The following is a 17,364-nucleotide window of genomic DNA, read 5'->3' as shown; positions in this document are numbered from 1 at the left end:
CCCCCCTCCAATTTTGGGCGTGGGGCGGTCGGGGAAGGAGAGCGCAGCTGTCCTGAAATACACATCCACCAGCAACAGCAGCAACGCACCGGCTGCCGACAGGGCGAACTGAGCACCCCAGCGGCCCCCCCGCCCCATCCCGCCCTCCGGCCGGCCCGCACGCGCACTCTCCACCGCTGCCCGCCCCCTTCTCACGCCCGGGACGCGCCTCCCTCCCTCAGCCCACCCCGCCGGCTCCGCTCTCCGCAGCCGCCTGCTCTGGCTGGGCCGGGTCAGAGCCGAGCATGGAGCCTGGGGAGCCCCGGGAGTCCCGCGAGCCCGGGCCGGGGGCAGAGACCGCCGCGGCCCCGCGCTGGGAGGAAGCCAAGACTTTCCACGACAACCTCGCGCCCAAGAAGAAACCCAAATCGGTAAAAGCAGGGCATGGTATGGGGGAGGGCAGGGTCACCGGAGGGGGGGTCGTCAGCCCTCTGGAGAGGGACCCGTGGTGCCCCTCCGAGAAGGGACGCAGCTCCCCAGCACCAGAATGCGCCAGGCCGTTGGCAGGGGCTCGGGTTTATTTTTGGAGCTCTGCTCCGGTGTTTTTTTTATCCCGGGGCTCGGGTTCCACGCCAGGATCCCCCTCCCTCATGCTGTCATCAGGGCCCAGCTCCAGGCCGCGGCCCAGCCCCTCCCCTTGCGGGCAGCCTGGGGCTAGCGGACAGCATTTGTTGGCAAAGCCGGTCAGCGGCACCTGCGGAAACGCCCCGGGCTCAGGTAACCCGACTCTGAAAACCCGGCTCCTTGCTGTGCGCTCCGGTTTCTGCCATCTGGGCACCGGGCTCCGGACCCGAACCTCTGCGTTTGGGGTCTGAGTCAAGGTCCTGCGCCCTGGGCTCGGGGTGCCGGGTTCCCCGCGTCTTAAGAGAAGGGAGCTGCACTGGAATCTGCTCTCTGTGCTTAGGGCTCTGCGTCCCTGGTTCTGGGATCCCAACGCTGGACTCTGCTCCCCAGCTCCGGGTTCTGCTCACCTCACAGGGGAGCCCTCGCTGGCATCGACATCTCTGCGACCTCAGTGGTCGTCTCATCCCTTGGGGATTCACACAGAGGAGGCAGCTCGTCTCCCCATTGGACAGATTCATGATGCCCTGGTTGGTCCCTGGGCCTTGCTCACTCCAGCTTCCCAGCTCTCAGAGCTTGGGAAGGGGATAGAGGATCGAAGCTGGCTCAGAGCATCCTCCAAAGAGCTCCAGCCTGAGACCCTTCCCATAAGGCCCACCCTGTCAACAATCATTCCCCCAGAGCACCTCCAGGCCTGCCCAGCAGTGGGGATTGAGAATGAATTAGACTGAGTCCCCGCCTCAGGAGCTCACAGAGACCCTGGACATGGTGAGTGCTCAGGTGAAAGACCCTAGCACTGGGAGCATAGAGGCGGGAGTGACTGCCAACTCAGGAAGTCTTTTAGAGGTGGCATTTGAGCTGATTTTAAAGCCTGAGTAGGTGGGCTTTCCCAGGCAGAGAGGGAAACAGGCTGGGCAAAAAGCATGACTGATGTCTTTGAAACTGAGAGGATGCAGGATCTGAAGGAGAAGAGTTGAAGTGATGCCAGAGACCCACAGAGGGCCTTGAATGCCACATTAAGGAGTCTGAACCTTATTCAGTGGGGTTAGGGGTCTTAAAACTAGGTTCCATGAAGCCCCATGTTTCAGGAGGTCTACTCACATGTGAAGCCAATTCATTTTCTTTCTTTCTCAAACTATGTTTTACACAAGTAAAAATAGGTGATAAAACTCAACTTACTCAAATGTGTTATGGGACATTTTAGCACCTTGGAGACTGCCAACATATTAACTTATGCTACAGGTTGATTACCTTTTTAGCAAATCTCAGAGTAAAGCTTTTCCTGTGATCTGTTTTAATAGAAGAGTATCTTGAGATTGCTGACAATCGTTGCTGAGTCTCCTGCGGGTTGTAGTTTAAAACAGAACAAAACAAAAAAGGCTTGTACCTGGGGCTTCCCTGGTGGCGCAGTGGTTAAGAATCCGCCTGCCAATGCAGGGGACATGGGTTCGAGCCCTGGCCCAGGAAGATCCCACATGCCATGGAGCAACTAAGCCTGTGCCCAGCAACTACTGAGCCTGTGCTCTAGAGCCCACGTGCCACAACTTCTGAGCCCACATGCTGCAACTACTGAAGCCCGTGCACCTAGAGCCCATGCTCCACAACAAGAGAAGCCACCGCAATGAGAAGCCCGTGCACTGCAACTAAGAGTAGCCCCCGCTCGCTGCAACTGGAGAAAGCCCACATGCAGCAATGAAGACCCAATGCAGCCAAAAATAAATAAATAAAATATTTTTTTTTAAAAAACCAAGCCAAACCTTAAAAAAAAAGGCTTTTACCGTTTGCAACCACTTATTGGTGTGAATCAGGGCTTTCTCAATGCTGCGCAAAAACCGACAAACTGAAACAGAAACAAACTGACTAGATGATGAAGCTTAAATCCACACTGGTCTCCTGTATTCACGGGTTGACATGATAATAAATATAGCGTGAATATGTAATACATTTGAATTTATAGTATAAATTTATGCCAATAAAATATGGTACTCTATAGTTTACATATTGGGGCTCCTCCCAAGAGTTCATTTGCATAAAATGTCAACCTACTTTTTAAAAAAGTATGAAAACCATTATGGAGCTATCGCAGGACTTTTCAGCAAGGGATTAACTCGGTCCATTTTCAGTTTAGAAAGGTCACTCTGAGGCTGTGTTGGTGGATGGATTGGAGAGGGTGTGTCTGGTAGCAGGTCCCTGCCTGGGGAGGAAGCTGGACTAATGTCATGGCCTGGGGGATGGAAAGGAAGGGATGGACACTGGGAACTAGGGTGGTGAGTGAGTGGAGCACACCAATCTGTTTCCTCCCCAAGCACCAAGGAACCCGGGAGCTCAGGCCCAGTCGTCGGTTATGACCTCTCGGTCAGCCCCTGGCCCTCACTGTTCTCTGGGAGGCAAGGAGACTGATGGCTTCCTGGGCCCTAATCCTTCCTGCAGAAACCCCTCCCCCTACAAGCTATTCTGGGGGCTTTGGGCCTCCTGGGCCCCATCAGGGCCTGGCCTAGGCTTATTATCATCCCCAGGAGCCTGAGTGAAATATTTAACCCCCAAAGGCCTATAGGAGGCCCTCACCACATGAGGTCAGAGGACTTTCTCCGTCCGAACCTGTTTTGTTTCTCTCTCCTCCAGCAGCCCTTCTCACTCTAAGTCCTTCTAGAAATAACAGCTTTTGGCTATGCTCCTATCTTGGGCCCAACAGGCAAACCCACTTTGGCCTCAGTGAGAGCTCCTCAGGCAGGCTGGGTGGGGCTGGACTGTCCTCCTTTATCCCTCCATTCCTGTCCCCGAAGCAGGAGTAATCAGCTGGACCCCCCAATTGCCCCACCACCACCCAGTGAAAGACAGGGAGAGCTGGCAGGACCTTGGCTCCCTGGAGCCCAGTGTTCCCAAGCTGAGCTCCTGGTCTGGGGTAGGGGGTCTTTCTGACCCAAGCTTCAGTCTGGCATCTGGACTTCTTTCTGATTTCTGGAAGAACTGTCTCTAGATGCACCTGACATCACGTGACGGGGTGGCCTCCCTCTGCAGTGAGGTCCAAGGGGGTATCTAAATGCTTGGCTTCTCCCCAGCTCCAACCAGCCCCTTTCACTTGTTCCTTCAGCTCCACCTGGAGCCCAGACAGACTGCTTCTCTCTCCCAGCTGGGATTCCATATTTCCCACAGCAGCTCATGACCACTAGGCCCTTAGACTTCTCCTCACTTGTACAGAGTCAGAGCAGGCTGAGCAGGGAAGCAGGGTCCTTGCCCTGGGGCCCTCCATTCTGGGGGTAAAGAGAGCCCTGCCCTGAGAAACCTCGCTCTGAGGGCATGGTGCCCCTCACCAATTCTCCCAGATCTGGAAAGGCAGGGCCGGGGTGTGGGGAGTGTCCCAGGGAAGTGCCTGAAGTAGCAGGGGTTGGGGTCTTCTGGGAGTGATTGAGGAGGGGCATATGGGGGTAGGGTGCTGCTGTGTGGACAGAGGCCAGGCTGGAGACCAGAGACTTGGGATCTTATCCTGGCTCTGCCTTGACTTTGCTAGATGACCAAGAGTAATAGTCTGCCCCTCTCTGGGCCTATTTCCCCATCTGTAAAAAAGGAAGTGGAGACTCCTGGGACCAAGGCAGCTGGGATATTTTTTTTGCAGTGGCCAGAGGTGGGATGGGATGGGGTCTGGGCCGGTCAGCCGGAGGAGACCCAGAGCATAGCAGTTTGGCAGGGACTGTGGGACAGAAAGTGATGAGCAAGACCTTGGCTGGCTGCCTGAGCTGGAGCCGCCGGCTTGGGAACCTGCCTGAACAAGCTGGAGGGTAGCTGGTTCCCTGTCCTTGAAGGGGTGTTGGGCATGGCCCTGGGGCAGTAAGCCCAGGGGGCGAGGCAGTCTCAGCCCTTGCCCTGAAGGCCAACAGGCTTCCTGGGTTTATGAGAGTGGGCCTCCCCACGCCCCCAACCATACCCTTCCCATCCCTGGCCATCCCTCTATCACCCCTTTTCTTTCATTTTTACCTTCCTTCCTTGAAGGCTCATGGTGGCTGAGGGGTTTGGGAGGTACCCAGCCCAAGAACACACAGACACCTGGGGGCGGTTGGCAGGTGGGAGTGTTACTGGGCTGGGCCCCAGAGGACAGGCACCTGTGCTGCCAATGCCTTATACTCACCCTGCTGGGCCCACACACCATCTTGGTTGGGATAAAAGTCAAATGCAAACTGAGGTCCTCCTCCTGAGTTTGGGGACTCTGGTCTTTTATTCCTACTTTGAGGTTCTAAAGCTTCATTAGCCACTAGCCATTCATGGCTACTTAAATTTAAATTGATTAAACTTAAAATTCAATACAATTAAACATTCAGTCCCTCTGTCTCACTGGCCATATTTCAAGTGGCTCCCTAGCCACATGCAGCCACACGGAGAGCACTGGACATTTCCATTATCACAGAAAGGTCTATTGGACAGTGCTCTTCTAAAGCATGCACAAATCTCTGCCTTGGGGATAGATCATAAGCTCCATGGGGGCAGGGATCACAACTGTGTGATCCCTGCCATGTCCCCAGCACAGTGCCTGTCACATGGTCATCATCACTCAGTGTTGTCAACTGATTGGGATCCAGGCTTGACTCCAGAGAGGAGAAATGGGGTTGAGTGCATGACCTGCGGGCTATAAGAAGCAGGCCAGAATGCAAGGTCCATTTATGAGTCTTGCCCCCAACTTGAGTCCCTGTTTCCTCATCTGTAAAGTGGGAATCATAGTCCCAGGTTTGCTCAAGTCTCAGAGATGTGGTGGGACTCTCTGGGTGTCTGTGAGTCCCTTGGGGACCCCAGGGATTATGAAGGGTCCAGCTGCTGCCTGTGGTGACATTCCTCTCTCCCCATTCTGCTGGAGGTGCCAAAGGAGTTCTGAGGCCCTCCTGAGCCCCTGAAAGAAGGGCTTCTGCAATCTAGCACCTGCCTACTCTTCTGGGCTCAACTACACTCTGCTCCCATGCACAGGGCTCTGTTCACCTTTGTGAAGTCACGGCGTATGTGCACACCTCCTCATGCCTTCCTTCACCCCACTCCTTCAAGGCTTTGCTGAAACGCCTCCTGTCCTATAACAACTTGCTCTGAACACTTGTCATCGAGACTTTGCTTTCACCTGGTTCTAGCACTCATTTCAGTCCCCTTTGCTTCTCTGTTTACCTGTCTTTCTCCCCTACCAGCCTGTGACTCTGAGGGCAGGAGCCAAATCTCTCAGTATCATTCCCAGGCAGAGCCCAGGTGCTTGGCACAAAGAACCAGTAAATGTTTGTCAAATTAGCATCAACCAAAACAATATTCTCTGAGCATTTACTATATTTCCAGCAATTTGAACAGATGAGGGCACTGCACTGGAGTTTCTAGTTCATGTTAAATTTGTCATGGCAAATACTGTCTCTCATTAAACTATATTGCTTAAAAGTTCAGAGACATTAAATATTTACTGAGCACCTACTATGTGCTAAGCACAGTTCTGAGCACTACAGATACAATAAATGAACGGGATAGTCCTGGTTCCTGCTCCCTGAGAACTTAAGCATGGTTCCTGCTTCTAGAGCTCTGTCTAGAAGTAGAAATAGTTAAATAAGTAATTATAATTTAGTGCTAAATTTTACCACAAAGGAAATCCTTAGGAGAGGTAGCAAGCCCATGACTAGGGGTAAGGGAAGGCTTCCTAGAGGTGACTTGTAGTTTGAAACCTGAAGGCTGGATAGAAGTTAGCAGAGCACATCAGGCAAAGGAAACATCATGTGCGAAGGCTCAGAGAAGGTGGGGGTGGGTGTGCTCAGACATGAGAAAGGTCAGATTGAGCAAAACGGGGTAATGGGAAGGTGACAGTGGAGACAGAGGTAGGGTCTGTCGTGAAGGGCTTCCTACTCCATACTCAAGGCTGCCGATCCGAGTGTGAGAAGAGTGGGTACCACTGAAGGGGAAGGCGGGGCATGATCAGATCTGAATTTGGGAACAATCCCCTGACAACAGTATGGACCACATATTGGAGGGAATAAGAGATGGTGATGGGCCGGACCATGGTAGGGAAGACAGAAAGAAGTGGATGAATTCTAGTAGAGTTGGCAGGTTTTGGTGACTGATTGATGGGGGAAGGGGGTGGAAGAAGAGGGAAGACTTGCAGTTGACTTCCGGGCTTCTGGTCTAGGTGATGAGTGGTTGGTGGTGCCAAGCATTGAGATGAGGAAAGCGGGGAGGGGACCAGGTTTGGCGGTGGAGAGAATGCTGGGAATTCAGCCATGGGCATGATGAGTTTGAGTGTCTAATAGTCAACTGGGGCAGATAGATATATGAGTCTGGAGCTCAGGAGAAAGATTTGGGCTGGAGATAGATGTTCTTATATAATTGTCATGTTTCTGGGCACCACTTCTTCCTAAGGGCATGTAGCTCCCATTTTGTAATGGAAACCATCTGGAGACCGTCTTGAGCATCAGTCATACTTTGGCTACATACGCTGTATTCGTTTTTCTGTCGAGTCCAGATGGCTGGCTAGATTGCACACTCCCTGAGGGCTTGTGCCTCCCATCAGATTGTCCTCCTCCGTGGGGAGCCATCAACTCCCTCAGTCCCCAGTTGGGTCCTGCCCAGAGGGGGTTCTGATCTAGGTGTGCCCCTGCCCAAGGCTGAGCTCCTTAGGGCAGAGGCTGGACCTGTGTCTTCTCCCTGTCCCCGGTCCCCGGAGGGGCTGACACCTGAGACCGGCCTCAAGAGAATCGGAGAGTCAGCCCCTTCTCCTGCGGCCCTGCAGCCCAAGCCTCAGAATGCAGTCACCATTGCCGTGTCTTCCCGAGCCCTGTTCCGCATGGACGAGGAGCAGCGGATCTACACGGAACAGGGTGTGGAGGAGTACGTGCGCTACCAGCTGGAACACGAGAACGAGCCCTTCAGCCCTGGGCCGGCCTTCCCCTTCGTGAAGGTGAGGGGCAGTTCCACCACTGGCCATACAGAGCCTTCATGGGCGTTAGAGAAAGGCACTCCCATGGGTGTATGAGTGAGGAAAAGGGGTCCCCTCTGGGCAGATGCCACCACACAGGAGCATAGTTTGGCAAGGGGACAGCCATTGTGGGAAGAAGAGGCCACCCCATCCTCTGGACTAGTGCGACCCCACTCCAGGTAACCAGCTTAGTGCATGGAACCTGAGCTGGATTTCGACCCCCACTCACCCTTTTAGTGAGGCACCCCTGGGCAATAATCAATGCGCACAATGGCAGAGACTAGGAAGAGATAGCCCGCGTCCACTGGCCTCACCCCGAGCCTGGCCCCGGACCTCCCCTCTGCTCCCCGTGTTGGATCCCAACTCACCCCTCCTCCCCAACCCTGGCTACCAACTCCAGGCATCAGTCCCTGGGGGTCTGAGCCCAAGGGTCCACTCTCCCATCCAGGCTCTGGAGGCTGTGAACAGGCGGCTGCGGGAGCTGTACCCTGAGAGCGAGGACATCTTCGACATTGTCCTCGTGACCAACAACCACGCTCAAGTGGGCGTCCGTCTCATCAACAGCATCAACCACTATGGTGAGCATGAGGGCTTTGGCTATGACATGACCCCTACCGGACACCCGGGGTTGGGGTCACACCTCTGCAGGGTGCAGGTAAACCCACTGGAACCTCGAGCTCAGAGGGGTGTTGGTAAACAAGCCCTTTCAAGAAACAAAACAAACCCCCAAGACCCTGCTTGTGTAGCATTGCCATTTTCAGGGTGTAAGTATTCCCACCATGGCTGATGTCAAGCTACCAATAGTTGAACAATCTAACTGGCTCCAAAAGTCCCTGGATGTTTAACGTTCGGCTCTTGCAAGCTGGTACAAGCCGGCTCCAGCACATCGCTGCACAGGCCCCACTCCCTATGTGGTTGGGCAGGGCACTTGCTACCCCTGTGCCTCAGTTTCTTTCTCTGCAAGGGGGCTGACAGGCCTTAAAGTCTGCTGGCAGAGGCAGGTGCAGTCGTCAGAGTGAAGGGACTTTGTGTCTTAGTCCAAACTCTTGTATGAAAGTAATAGACCTTCCAGATCCAGCCTAAGCTGAAGAAAATAATTTTTTTTTTTTTTTGGCTGTGCCGCATGGCATGCGGGATCTTAGTTCCCTGACCAGGGGTTGAACCTGTGCCCCCTGCGTGGAAGCGCGGAGTCTTAACCACTAGACTGCCAGGGAATTCCCGAAAATGATTTCTTATTAGGTTACAGGTGTGCCTCTTGGAACCACAGGGAAGGAAGTGAAATTGGGCCCACAAAGGCCTGAATCCAAGTACTGGCAATCTCTCCAGGGCTTTTTTTTCTCTCTGGACCACATGAGCCCTTATTTATGCTTCTCTCAGCAAATCTGTTCCTTTTTTTTTTTTTTTTTTCTGTCTCTTTTTTTTCTGTCTCTTTTTCTCTTTCCTCAAACTAGGTTTCTCTGCTTTTCATGAATATGGCCAAAATTGACAAGTTTACAAGTCCTTGTTCCTTGTTTTCAGCAACCAAGAGAGGCCAGTTGGCATTTTTAAATCCTAATTTCAAATTGTTAGGAGCAGGGGTGATATTCAAAATATTTAACCACCTTGTGACATAAGTACCGAGGAATCAGTACCGACACCACCTATGGTACTGGGGCAGAGTCCTGAAGGACCCCAGCTGTGCCCTTCCACTGTGGACCCTCCTGTGTGAGGGGCTGGGGTAGTGATGGGGTAACTCAGTGGGCTCAGAGCAGCAGCCATTTATCAACAAGCAAAGTTTTACAACCTGCACAGACATAGGTACTAGGTGACTCTCACTCAGCCCAGGCTGGGAGGGAATCTAATTGGCCCAGCTTAAGTCAGGTGCCTACCCCTATCCAGTCAGCTATGACCAGGTGGGACCACGAGCCACAGGGCTGGGACCTACTTTTGTCGTACTGTGATCCCCTGAAAGGGGATATTACTGTGAGCCAAGCAACCCCTCCAGAGATGTGATCATCCCCATTTCATGGTCGAAGAATGGAGGATCTCAGAGAGGGGGAACGCTGGCCTAAAATCACTCAGAGAATCACTCTGCTGGCCCACCACCACTCAGAGCCAAGACGGCGTCCATTGAACACGGAGGGACCACTCTGAGGTCCTGAGGGTTGACCCAGGCATCACCCGGGCACTCTCTACCTCCTCTCCAGACCTGTCCATTGAGAGGTTCTGCATGACAGGCGGGAACAGCCCCATCTGCTACCTCAAGGCCTATCACACCAATCTCTATTTGTCGGCTGATGCAGAAAAAGTGCAGGAAGCCATCGATGAAGGTGAGTCAGACTGGGGAAGGAGAGTGTGGGGAGTCTGGCTAAGGGGTCTCAGAGATGGGAAGCCTGGTCCTAAAGCTCTGAGCAGGTTCTAGGGGTTGCCATGGTAACTGGAAGGGGAGTACCTTCCTTAATTCCTATGACCTGTCCTGTAAACTCTGAGAACAAGGCCTCACCTATTTCACTTATTGCCCATCTATTCCACTGTCCCACCTCCTGCCCTACCATGTTAAGGATGCCTTTACTCATCAGCATCACCCAGCCTTCCGTTTCCATGGGAACCCTCCTTACAGTCCAGAAAGCTACTCCCTTCCAAGAATCTTCCAGGTCAGTAGGATTTCTAATTCCTGTGTGACCATGGGCAGCCTCTGTCCTTCTCTGGGCCAATGAGGAGGGAAATCAGTACCTAGTCCAGCCTGAGCAGTAGAGTCTGGGAAATGGCCAGCATTCCAGCACCTGGGCCAGTCAGTGCTGAGGTGAGGTTAGAGACACAGCTGCAAGTGCTGACAAAGAGAATTTCCCTCCACATGTCTCTTTCAAGGGGCAGTTTTGGGGATGGTATCCATAGTCTCCTGACAAGGTGTGTTTCCCTATTGTTCACGGAAGAAGACAGGCTCACAGGGGAGGAGGAACTGCCCCACTGCCTGAGAGGGCTCCTCAGCCTGAAAGCTACTGTTATTTATTTATTTATTTATTTATTTATTTATTTATTTTGACATTTTATTGGAGTATGGTTGATTTACAATGTTGTGTTAGTTTCAGGTGTACAGGAAAGTGATTCAGTTATATATATATATATATTCATTCTTTTTCAGATTCTTTTCTCATATAGGTTACCACAGAATATTGAGTAGAGTTCCCTGTGCTATACAGTAGGTCCTTGTTGGTTATCTATCTTATATATAGTAGTGTGTGTATGTTCATCCCAAGCTCCTGATTTATCCTTCCCCCCAGTGTTTCCCCGTTGGTAACCATAAGTTTGTTTATCAACCAACGATACGTTTACTTTCCTCTTCCTCTTTCATGCTGTCTCCTGCCTGGAAGCCTGGCCTCTCTCCCGCTGATGCCTCACTCCCCTGAGCTGCTTGGGGTTCCAAGAGACTTTCTTTAACCAGGAAGCGGAAGCCATTTCCCTAGACAGATGTCACTCCCTCTGGTTGGGGTCTTGGCATTGGTCCGCCTGTGTGCGTCTATATGTCTATAATTTGAGCCCAGGCTAGGGAGCAGGGGATGGTCAGGAGGCAGGCCTGCCCCAGGTCCAGTGGTTCTGGTTCATCTTGGTTCCAGCACTGGCAAAGCTGAGAAGGTGCCTGGCCTGATGTCCAGGGCCTGGGCTTACTTACACATCCTCAGGCTAGTGAAGTTGTGGAGAGGCTGGCATTGCTCTTTCCTCCCAAAGCTCTGCCTCTGTCCAGGCCTGCGACCCTAGATTCCCAAAAAGCAGGGCTGACATGGCCTTTGGAGAGGTGAAGAATCGGGGATGGGCTGAGCCCACTGCCTGGGTCTCCAGCCTCCTGGTACTGCTCTTTGTTGTCCAGTGAGTTCTCGTTGGAGCCAGGGTTCCCAACAGGCATACTGGGCCCTCTGGAGAAGCCCAGAGTCTGTGCCATTGTGGCGGCAGACTGAGGGGGTGCCCACACCCACCTCACCACAGACTGCAGCCTAGAATCTCAGCCCCAGACAGAGCTGAGCACCCTTAATTTTATCTTGGTCCAGAGAGGGTGAGGGACTTGCCAGAATCAACAGCAAGAGAGTAACTGAGGCCCAGCCAGGGTCGGGGCTCCTTCCCAGCCCCCCCTGTAGATCTACATCAGGGGCCTGTGAGGAACTCCAGCAAGGACAGTGGTGGCCTGGGAGACCCTCCCTTCCATCCAGGACTGATGTTTGTCTGGTCCATACCAGCATGAACTTACTAGATATTAAAGTGTTGAAATTCCCCCATGCAGATTGATAAATAGCTCCTGCCCTGAGTCCTCTTGAGTGCCCCCTGTTCCCTGGGACACCTCCCAGACCTTCCATCAAAGCAGCAACTAAAAGGGAAACCCTGGCGTAGGCTGGGGCCTTCAGAGCCCTACTCAGAGCAACAGCCACTATCCATTCTTACTGGCCCATTTTGAAATATTCTGAATATTAGCCCTCGTTAGCCGGCCCCTGTGTCCTAGGTGAGGCAAGCAGGGCAAGGATAGCCTGAGATAACCCTCTCCTGGCCCCCAGGCAGCTGAGGCAGGTGTCAGGGCCCTATTACCTAGACGAAGGCAGACAATGCTTGCCTTTCTCTGCCCAGGGATCGCAGCCGCCACCATCTTCAGCCCCAGCAGGGATGTGGCTGTATCCCAGAGTCAGCTGCGGGTGGCCTTCGATGGGGATGCTGTGCTCTTCTCAGATGAGTCGGAACGCATCGTGAAGGCCCACGGGCTGGACAGGTTCTTCGAGCATGAGAAGGCCCACGAGAACAAACCTTTGGCCCAGGTGCTCCACACACTCCCTGGAACCCTTGGGTGGAGCAAGGAAGCTCCCCAGAACCTGCCCTTGGCTGGAACCTCCAGCCCAGAACCAAACCCCAAGCTCAGCCCAGAATCCAGCCAGGTCCCCTCCTGAGGCCTCCAGCCTTCCTCCCTCTCACCCGATCCCTGGGTCCCCTCAGTGAGCTTCTACCTCTTCTTTGAGCTCCTATCTCTCTCACTGCATTCCCATCCCCCCTTTGAAGCCCACATTCTCTCTCTAACCCCTCTCTGAAGCCCCTACCTCTTCTTTGCAGCTCCGTTATGAGGTCTCCATTCCCATTGCTTCTCAGCCTATTGGCTAAAATCAAGTGTAGGTCTCTATCCCCTTCCTGAAACCCCCATCCTCCCTCTAAGCTCCCAGCTCCTCTCTGAAGCCTCCATCCTCTTTCTGAGGTCTCCATCCCATCTCTAAAGTCCCCATCCCACTCTGAAGGCCTCATGCTCTCTCTCTGAAGCTGCCATCCTCTCTCTGGAATGCTTGTCCCCTCTGAGAGATTCCCCCACCACTCTGAGAGGGATTCCATCCTCCCAAGAAGTCCCTACTTCCCTCACTGGAGGAAAGGAAGAGCTGGGCTGGTGCTCTTCATTGGGGCAAGGAGATCCAGCTAGTGTGGGGTCTGGGCAGCCCATCTGCTTTGGGCCACTCCAGCCCTTCACACCTTCTGCCATCCATCCCTTGGCCAGGGGCTCAGAGACCCTCACTCACCCTTAAACTGCTCAGGGTGTCACTGAGAGCCCAATACGCCCTAGAGCTGGTGGAAATTCCCCGGGGTTGGAGCTAGTGGCATTCTCCAGCCCTCCAGGGAGCTCCTATCTGTGCTTTTAACAAAAATCTTGGTGCTCAATAACCCCAAAGCCTCTCTCTCCAAGAGCTCAGCAGGCCTCAGCTATGACTCCAGAGTAATCATTTCACTTTCTCTCTTGTTGGTTCCCTCTGAAATCCTTGGGAATCCAGAGCAGGACAGTTTTTCCACTAAGTGGTAGGCAGAGCCCCAGGAGGACCACTGCTTGCCCCAGGTCACCCAGCAAGTGAGGGGTCTCCAAGATCAGAAACCCACCTTTCCTGATTTCCAGCTGCGTTACAGTTTTCTTCTTCATCATCCTCTGGTTCTTTAGTCACACCTCCTCATGAAGCTTCATTGCTCCAGGCACTGTAAAGAGTAAATCCTTTCCCTGACCCTACAGAGCTGGAGCAGACACCCTGAGCCACTCACCTGCCCCAGGGGCAGGGTTGATATTGGGCAGTGACACATTGGTCTGTCTGTCCCAGCTAGAGTCCATTCTGATTGAAGGGTGCCCATGCCATAGTTACTAAATATTCTTAATATCCTCCCTGCTGATGAGCACAAAGGCCACACTTGACGGAGTTGCAGGACAGACACCCATGTACCTGGTGGGCTGCTATAGTAACAGCCCTGGTATGGTTTTTCTGATGCAGACATCCCCAATCACAGCAGTATGGACACCTAGACTGCCATAGGGACCTACAGTCCAACTGATGCATGCAGTGGCCTGAGCAGGCATAGCAGAACTGAGAGATTTAGAGATCCTGAGAAGCTTTCCCACCCCAAACAGCAAGATCCTAGTGTTATAGGTAGGAGCCCAGCAGGGGAGGGGGCAAATGTTTGGGAGATGGGTGAGCTCACAGTGTTCCTTTGCCTTCTCATAGGGCCCCTTAAAGGGTTTTCTGGAGGCTCTGGGTAGGCTGCAGAAGAAGTTCTACTCCAAGGGCCTGCGGCTGGAGTGTCCAATCCGTACCTACTTGGTGACGGCACGCAGTGCAGCCAGTTCTGGAGCCCGGGCTCTCAAGACCCTGCGCAGCTGGGGCCTGGAGACGGATGAGGCCCTGTTCCTTGCGGGAGCGCCCAAGGGCCCCCTCCTGGAGAAGATCCGCCCACATATTTTCTTTGATGACCAGATGTTCCATGTGGCTGGGGCTCAGGAGATGGGCACAGTGGCCGCCCATGTGCCTTACGGTGTGGCACAGACACCCCGGCGGGCCACACCCACGAAGCAAGCCACATCTGCCCTGTAGCTGAACCACCAGCTTTGCTGACCCACATTGCTCCAGGCATGGCTCCATGTCATACACGTCGCCCAATGGAGCCTTCTAGTTCCTCACCTCTCTGCCCTTCTGCATGTCCGCCCTCATCCCTATGAGTGAGGTACTTGTAGGAAATTATGCAGACTGGTCCGGCATTCTCACCAGCTCCCCTTTTGGGCAAACACTGTGCCATGATCCTGGCTCAGAAAGTAAGACTGTGCAGTAAAGCTGGGCTTCAGGGGGAAGTTGATGGGACAAAGGGTGAGAGGGTCAGAGCAGCAGGGTGCCTCAAAAGGAGCTTATGAAACTAGCTCAGTGTAGCACAAAGAACACTGCTTTGAGAGAGATGGGATCTGGCTTCTAAGCTTTGTCCTGGCATTGTGCATGACTTTAAGTTCCCTTGCAAGGGACTCTAGGATGAAGTGACTTCCCCCTGTGGTGCACTGGTGAACTCTCCAGCCTTGCAGGAGCCCCTGCAGCCCCTTTGTCACCACTTCCAGGGGAGAACTCTCACTGCGTGATGAGTCAGTTTCCCCATCTTTTAGGGGGTTTTCAAACTCTCCTTTAGCTAAAGAAGCTTGGTTTTATAAGATTGCCCTCTTTGAAGGAAGGATTCTGAGCCAGGGCTTCTCCTGATATATGTAGCACCTTTGTACAAATTATAGAAGGACGCTGTCTCTAGAATTAATTGTGAAAGACGGCCCTTCCTCTGGGCTGACCCAGACCACGCAGGGGCACACAGCTTGGTTAGCAGGATATAGGCTGGATTTTGGCCCCTACCGGCTCCTCGGCCCAGAGGCCTTTGTCAAATGGGCAAGGCACACAATCATCCACAGTAACCTTCCCTATAATTTTACACGTTTGGAAACCACTGGATGAGATGACCTGTCTACTTCCTGCGATGCCTTAATCTGAGTCATCAAGGGTCAGCTGCCAGGTGCAGGGTTTGTGGAAGGAGGGAGGGAGTGAATTTAACCTGCATGCAGACTCTCCTCCAGCCAGCAGGGGGCACTGCAGGCCCTCCCTGGGAAGGCGCTTTACTAGGCCTGCTCAGTGCTTCCTTTACTTTTGCTTTTTAGCCAAAGTTAATTTGTTCCTGCCTATCAACCCCCTCACCTCAACCCTCACTCCCTCAATGACTGTGTCCTACTCTGCTTGCCAAGCAGCCCTGCTGGGGGGAAGAGGTGGAGAATTGGTGTTTACTGTTGTGAGCTCAAATGCAAGGGGAGAAACCTTAGGGGCTGAAGTGGGAGGTGGTCCAGGCTGAGCCCAAGGGAAGGCCTGCCTGGAGTGATATAGGAAGTGTGGGGAGGTCAGATTTGATGCACTGACTGGTTAGAGAGGAAGGAGCTGCAATGTGCATTAGCAAGATTCTCCAGCTATGGGACTGTGATTGGAGGTAGCGAGCTCTTTGTCACTAGGATGCTGTCAAAGGGACTCCAGGATGAGATGACCTCCCCCTGCGGTGCACTGGTGAACTCTCCATCCTTGCAGGAGCCCCTGCAGCCTCTTTGTCACCACTTCCAGGGAAGAACTCTCACTGCTTGATGAGTCAGCCTCCTCCTTTGCTGACCAGCTTGGCTTTCTCCAGAGAGAGGGTGGGACCTCCAAAGGCTGGTCCCTCAGGAAGACGCAGAAGGGGTGAGGAGACGTCAGTGGCGGGGACTGATTGCCCAGCTTCCTGGGCGAATCCCAGCCGTGAGCAAGCACTTTATGAAGAAAGCCAAAGGTGTCATCGGAGGTGTGTGCAGGGGAGCTGGAACACTTCTGGGGGCAGGAAAAGGGGTGACAGGCCACGTGAGGCCTGACCTTTATCCTTTTGAGGACTCAGCCCAGAGTCTGAATGGGCACAGGTTCTGGGCAGTGGAGGGCAGGATCATAATGTCAGAAAGATAACGCAGGAGGGAGAACAAAGTCAGAAGACTGAGGTGGTTCTGGAAATGAGCAACAGATTGAATGAGAAGAGAGTCCTGGGCTGGGCTTGTCCTGTTAGTGCTGGAGCGGCTGAGAGGCTGGCCGTGGGGAGGAAGGGCAAGGCTGTGCTGGGTGGCTGGGCACCGCCAGGGGACGGGCAGGTGACGAGGATGTCCTTGCACAGGGTCATCCCATCAACAGCCAGGATCCTTCTGGCCAACAGAGGAGGCCTCGGGGCAGAGGGTCTGGTTTGGAGTTCTTTCCTCTGCCGAAGCTCCCAGCCCAGCTAGAGGTACTGTGAGACCTAAGGACAGCCTCCAGGAAACCAAAAGGAAGTGAGAGAAGGAACTCAATCCCAGTCAGTCTTGATCTTGGCCGAACCACACAAAGGCCTGCTTCTCCTTCCTCTGGGGTCAGAATCACCCCTTGGGTGAGCCTCCAGGGCCCACAGAGCCAGCTGGTAGCCATGAGAAGCCTGCAAGCCTGGGCACAGCCAAGGCTCACTGCATGGCACTAGGCTGTGTGACCAGGGTGGACACATGCACTGCAAGGGCAGCACCAGATGTCACCTAATTAAGATGCACCGAGGGATGCTGAGACCAAGAGGTCCTGCCCCCAGGGCCTCGTGATAAACACCCCTGATTCTTCCAGGTCTCTCAGGAAGCAGGAAAACATGATGTGGGAAGCAGCAAGATAAGGCGCCGTAAAAGCTGTGTATTTCACTGGAGCACTGTTAATAGACTTGGACAGCCCTCAGCGATGAGAGACACTAGGGTCCAAATTCTATTATTGAAACCATAAATGAGCATTTCAGGCCTGGAAAAAAGCTTTCAGTGTCTGGAATAAAAGGCCAGAAGTCCTGGGGGCAGGCTTAGACAGCTGCCAGACACACCTTCTGACTGTTTCAAGTGATGAGGCGTCCTGGGGAGAACATCGCTTATTGTATCAGCAGGCAAATTAAAAAGCCATGTGAGCACCAAAGCCCCAGGCCCAGCCATGGACTGCAGCACTGGGCCAGAGGAGCCACAGCTCCTGACATGCAGAGCCCCTGGAGCCCAAAGCACGGCACCCCAACAG

The 17,364-nt window shown here is 53.5% G+C and overlaps 1 protein-coding gene across 1 annotated transcript; it reads left to right on the top strand.

The window, feature by feature from the left end:
- Positions 1-284: 284 nt before the first annotated feature.
- On the top strand, positions 285-14,364 carry NT5C1A (5'-nucleotidase, cytosolic IA). Its single transcript, XM_060118900.1, has 6 exons — positions 285-410; positions 7,334-7,501; positions 7,968-8,097; positions 9,706-9,828; positions 12,110-12,294; positions 13,999-14,364. The coding sequence occupies exons 1-6, from the start codon at positions 285-287 to the stop codon at positions 14,362-14,364; spliced, it is 1,098 nt and encodes a 365-aa protein (XP_059974883.1).
- The last annotated feature ends 3,000 nt before the right edge of the window (positions 14,365-17,364 follow it).

This window comes from Mesoplodon densirostris, chromosome 2 (genome assembly GCF_025265405.1).
Source record: "Mesoplodon densirostris isolate mMesDen1 chromosome 2, mMesDen1 primary haplotype, whole genome shotgun sequence".
Classification (NCBI taxonomy): domain Eukaryota; kingdom Metazoa; phylum Chordata; class Mammalia; order Artiodactyla; family Ziphiidae; genus Mesoplodon; species Mesoplodon densirostris.
This window is presented reverse-complemented; position numbering and strand designations above follow the sequence as displayed.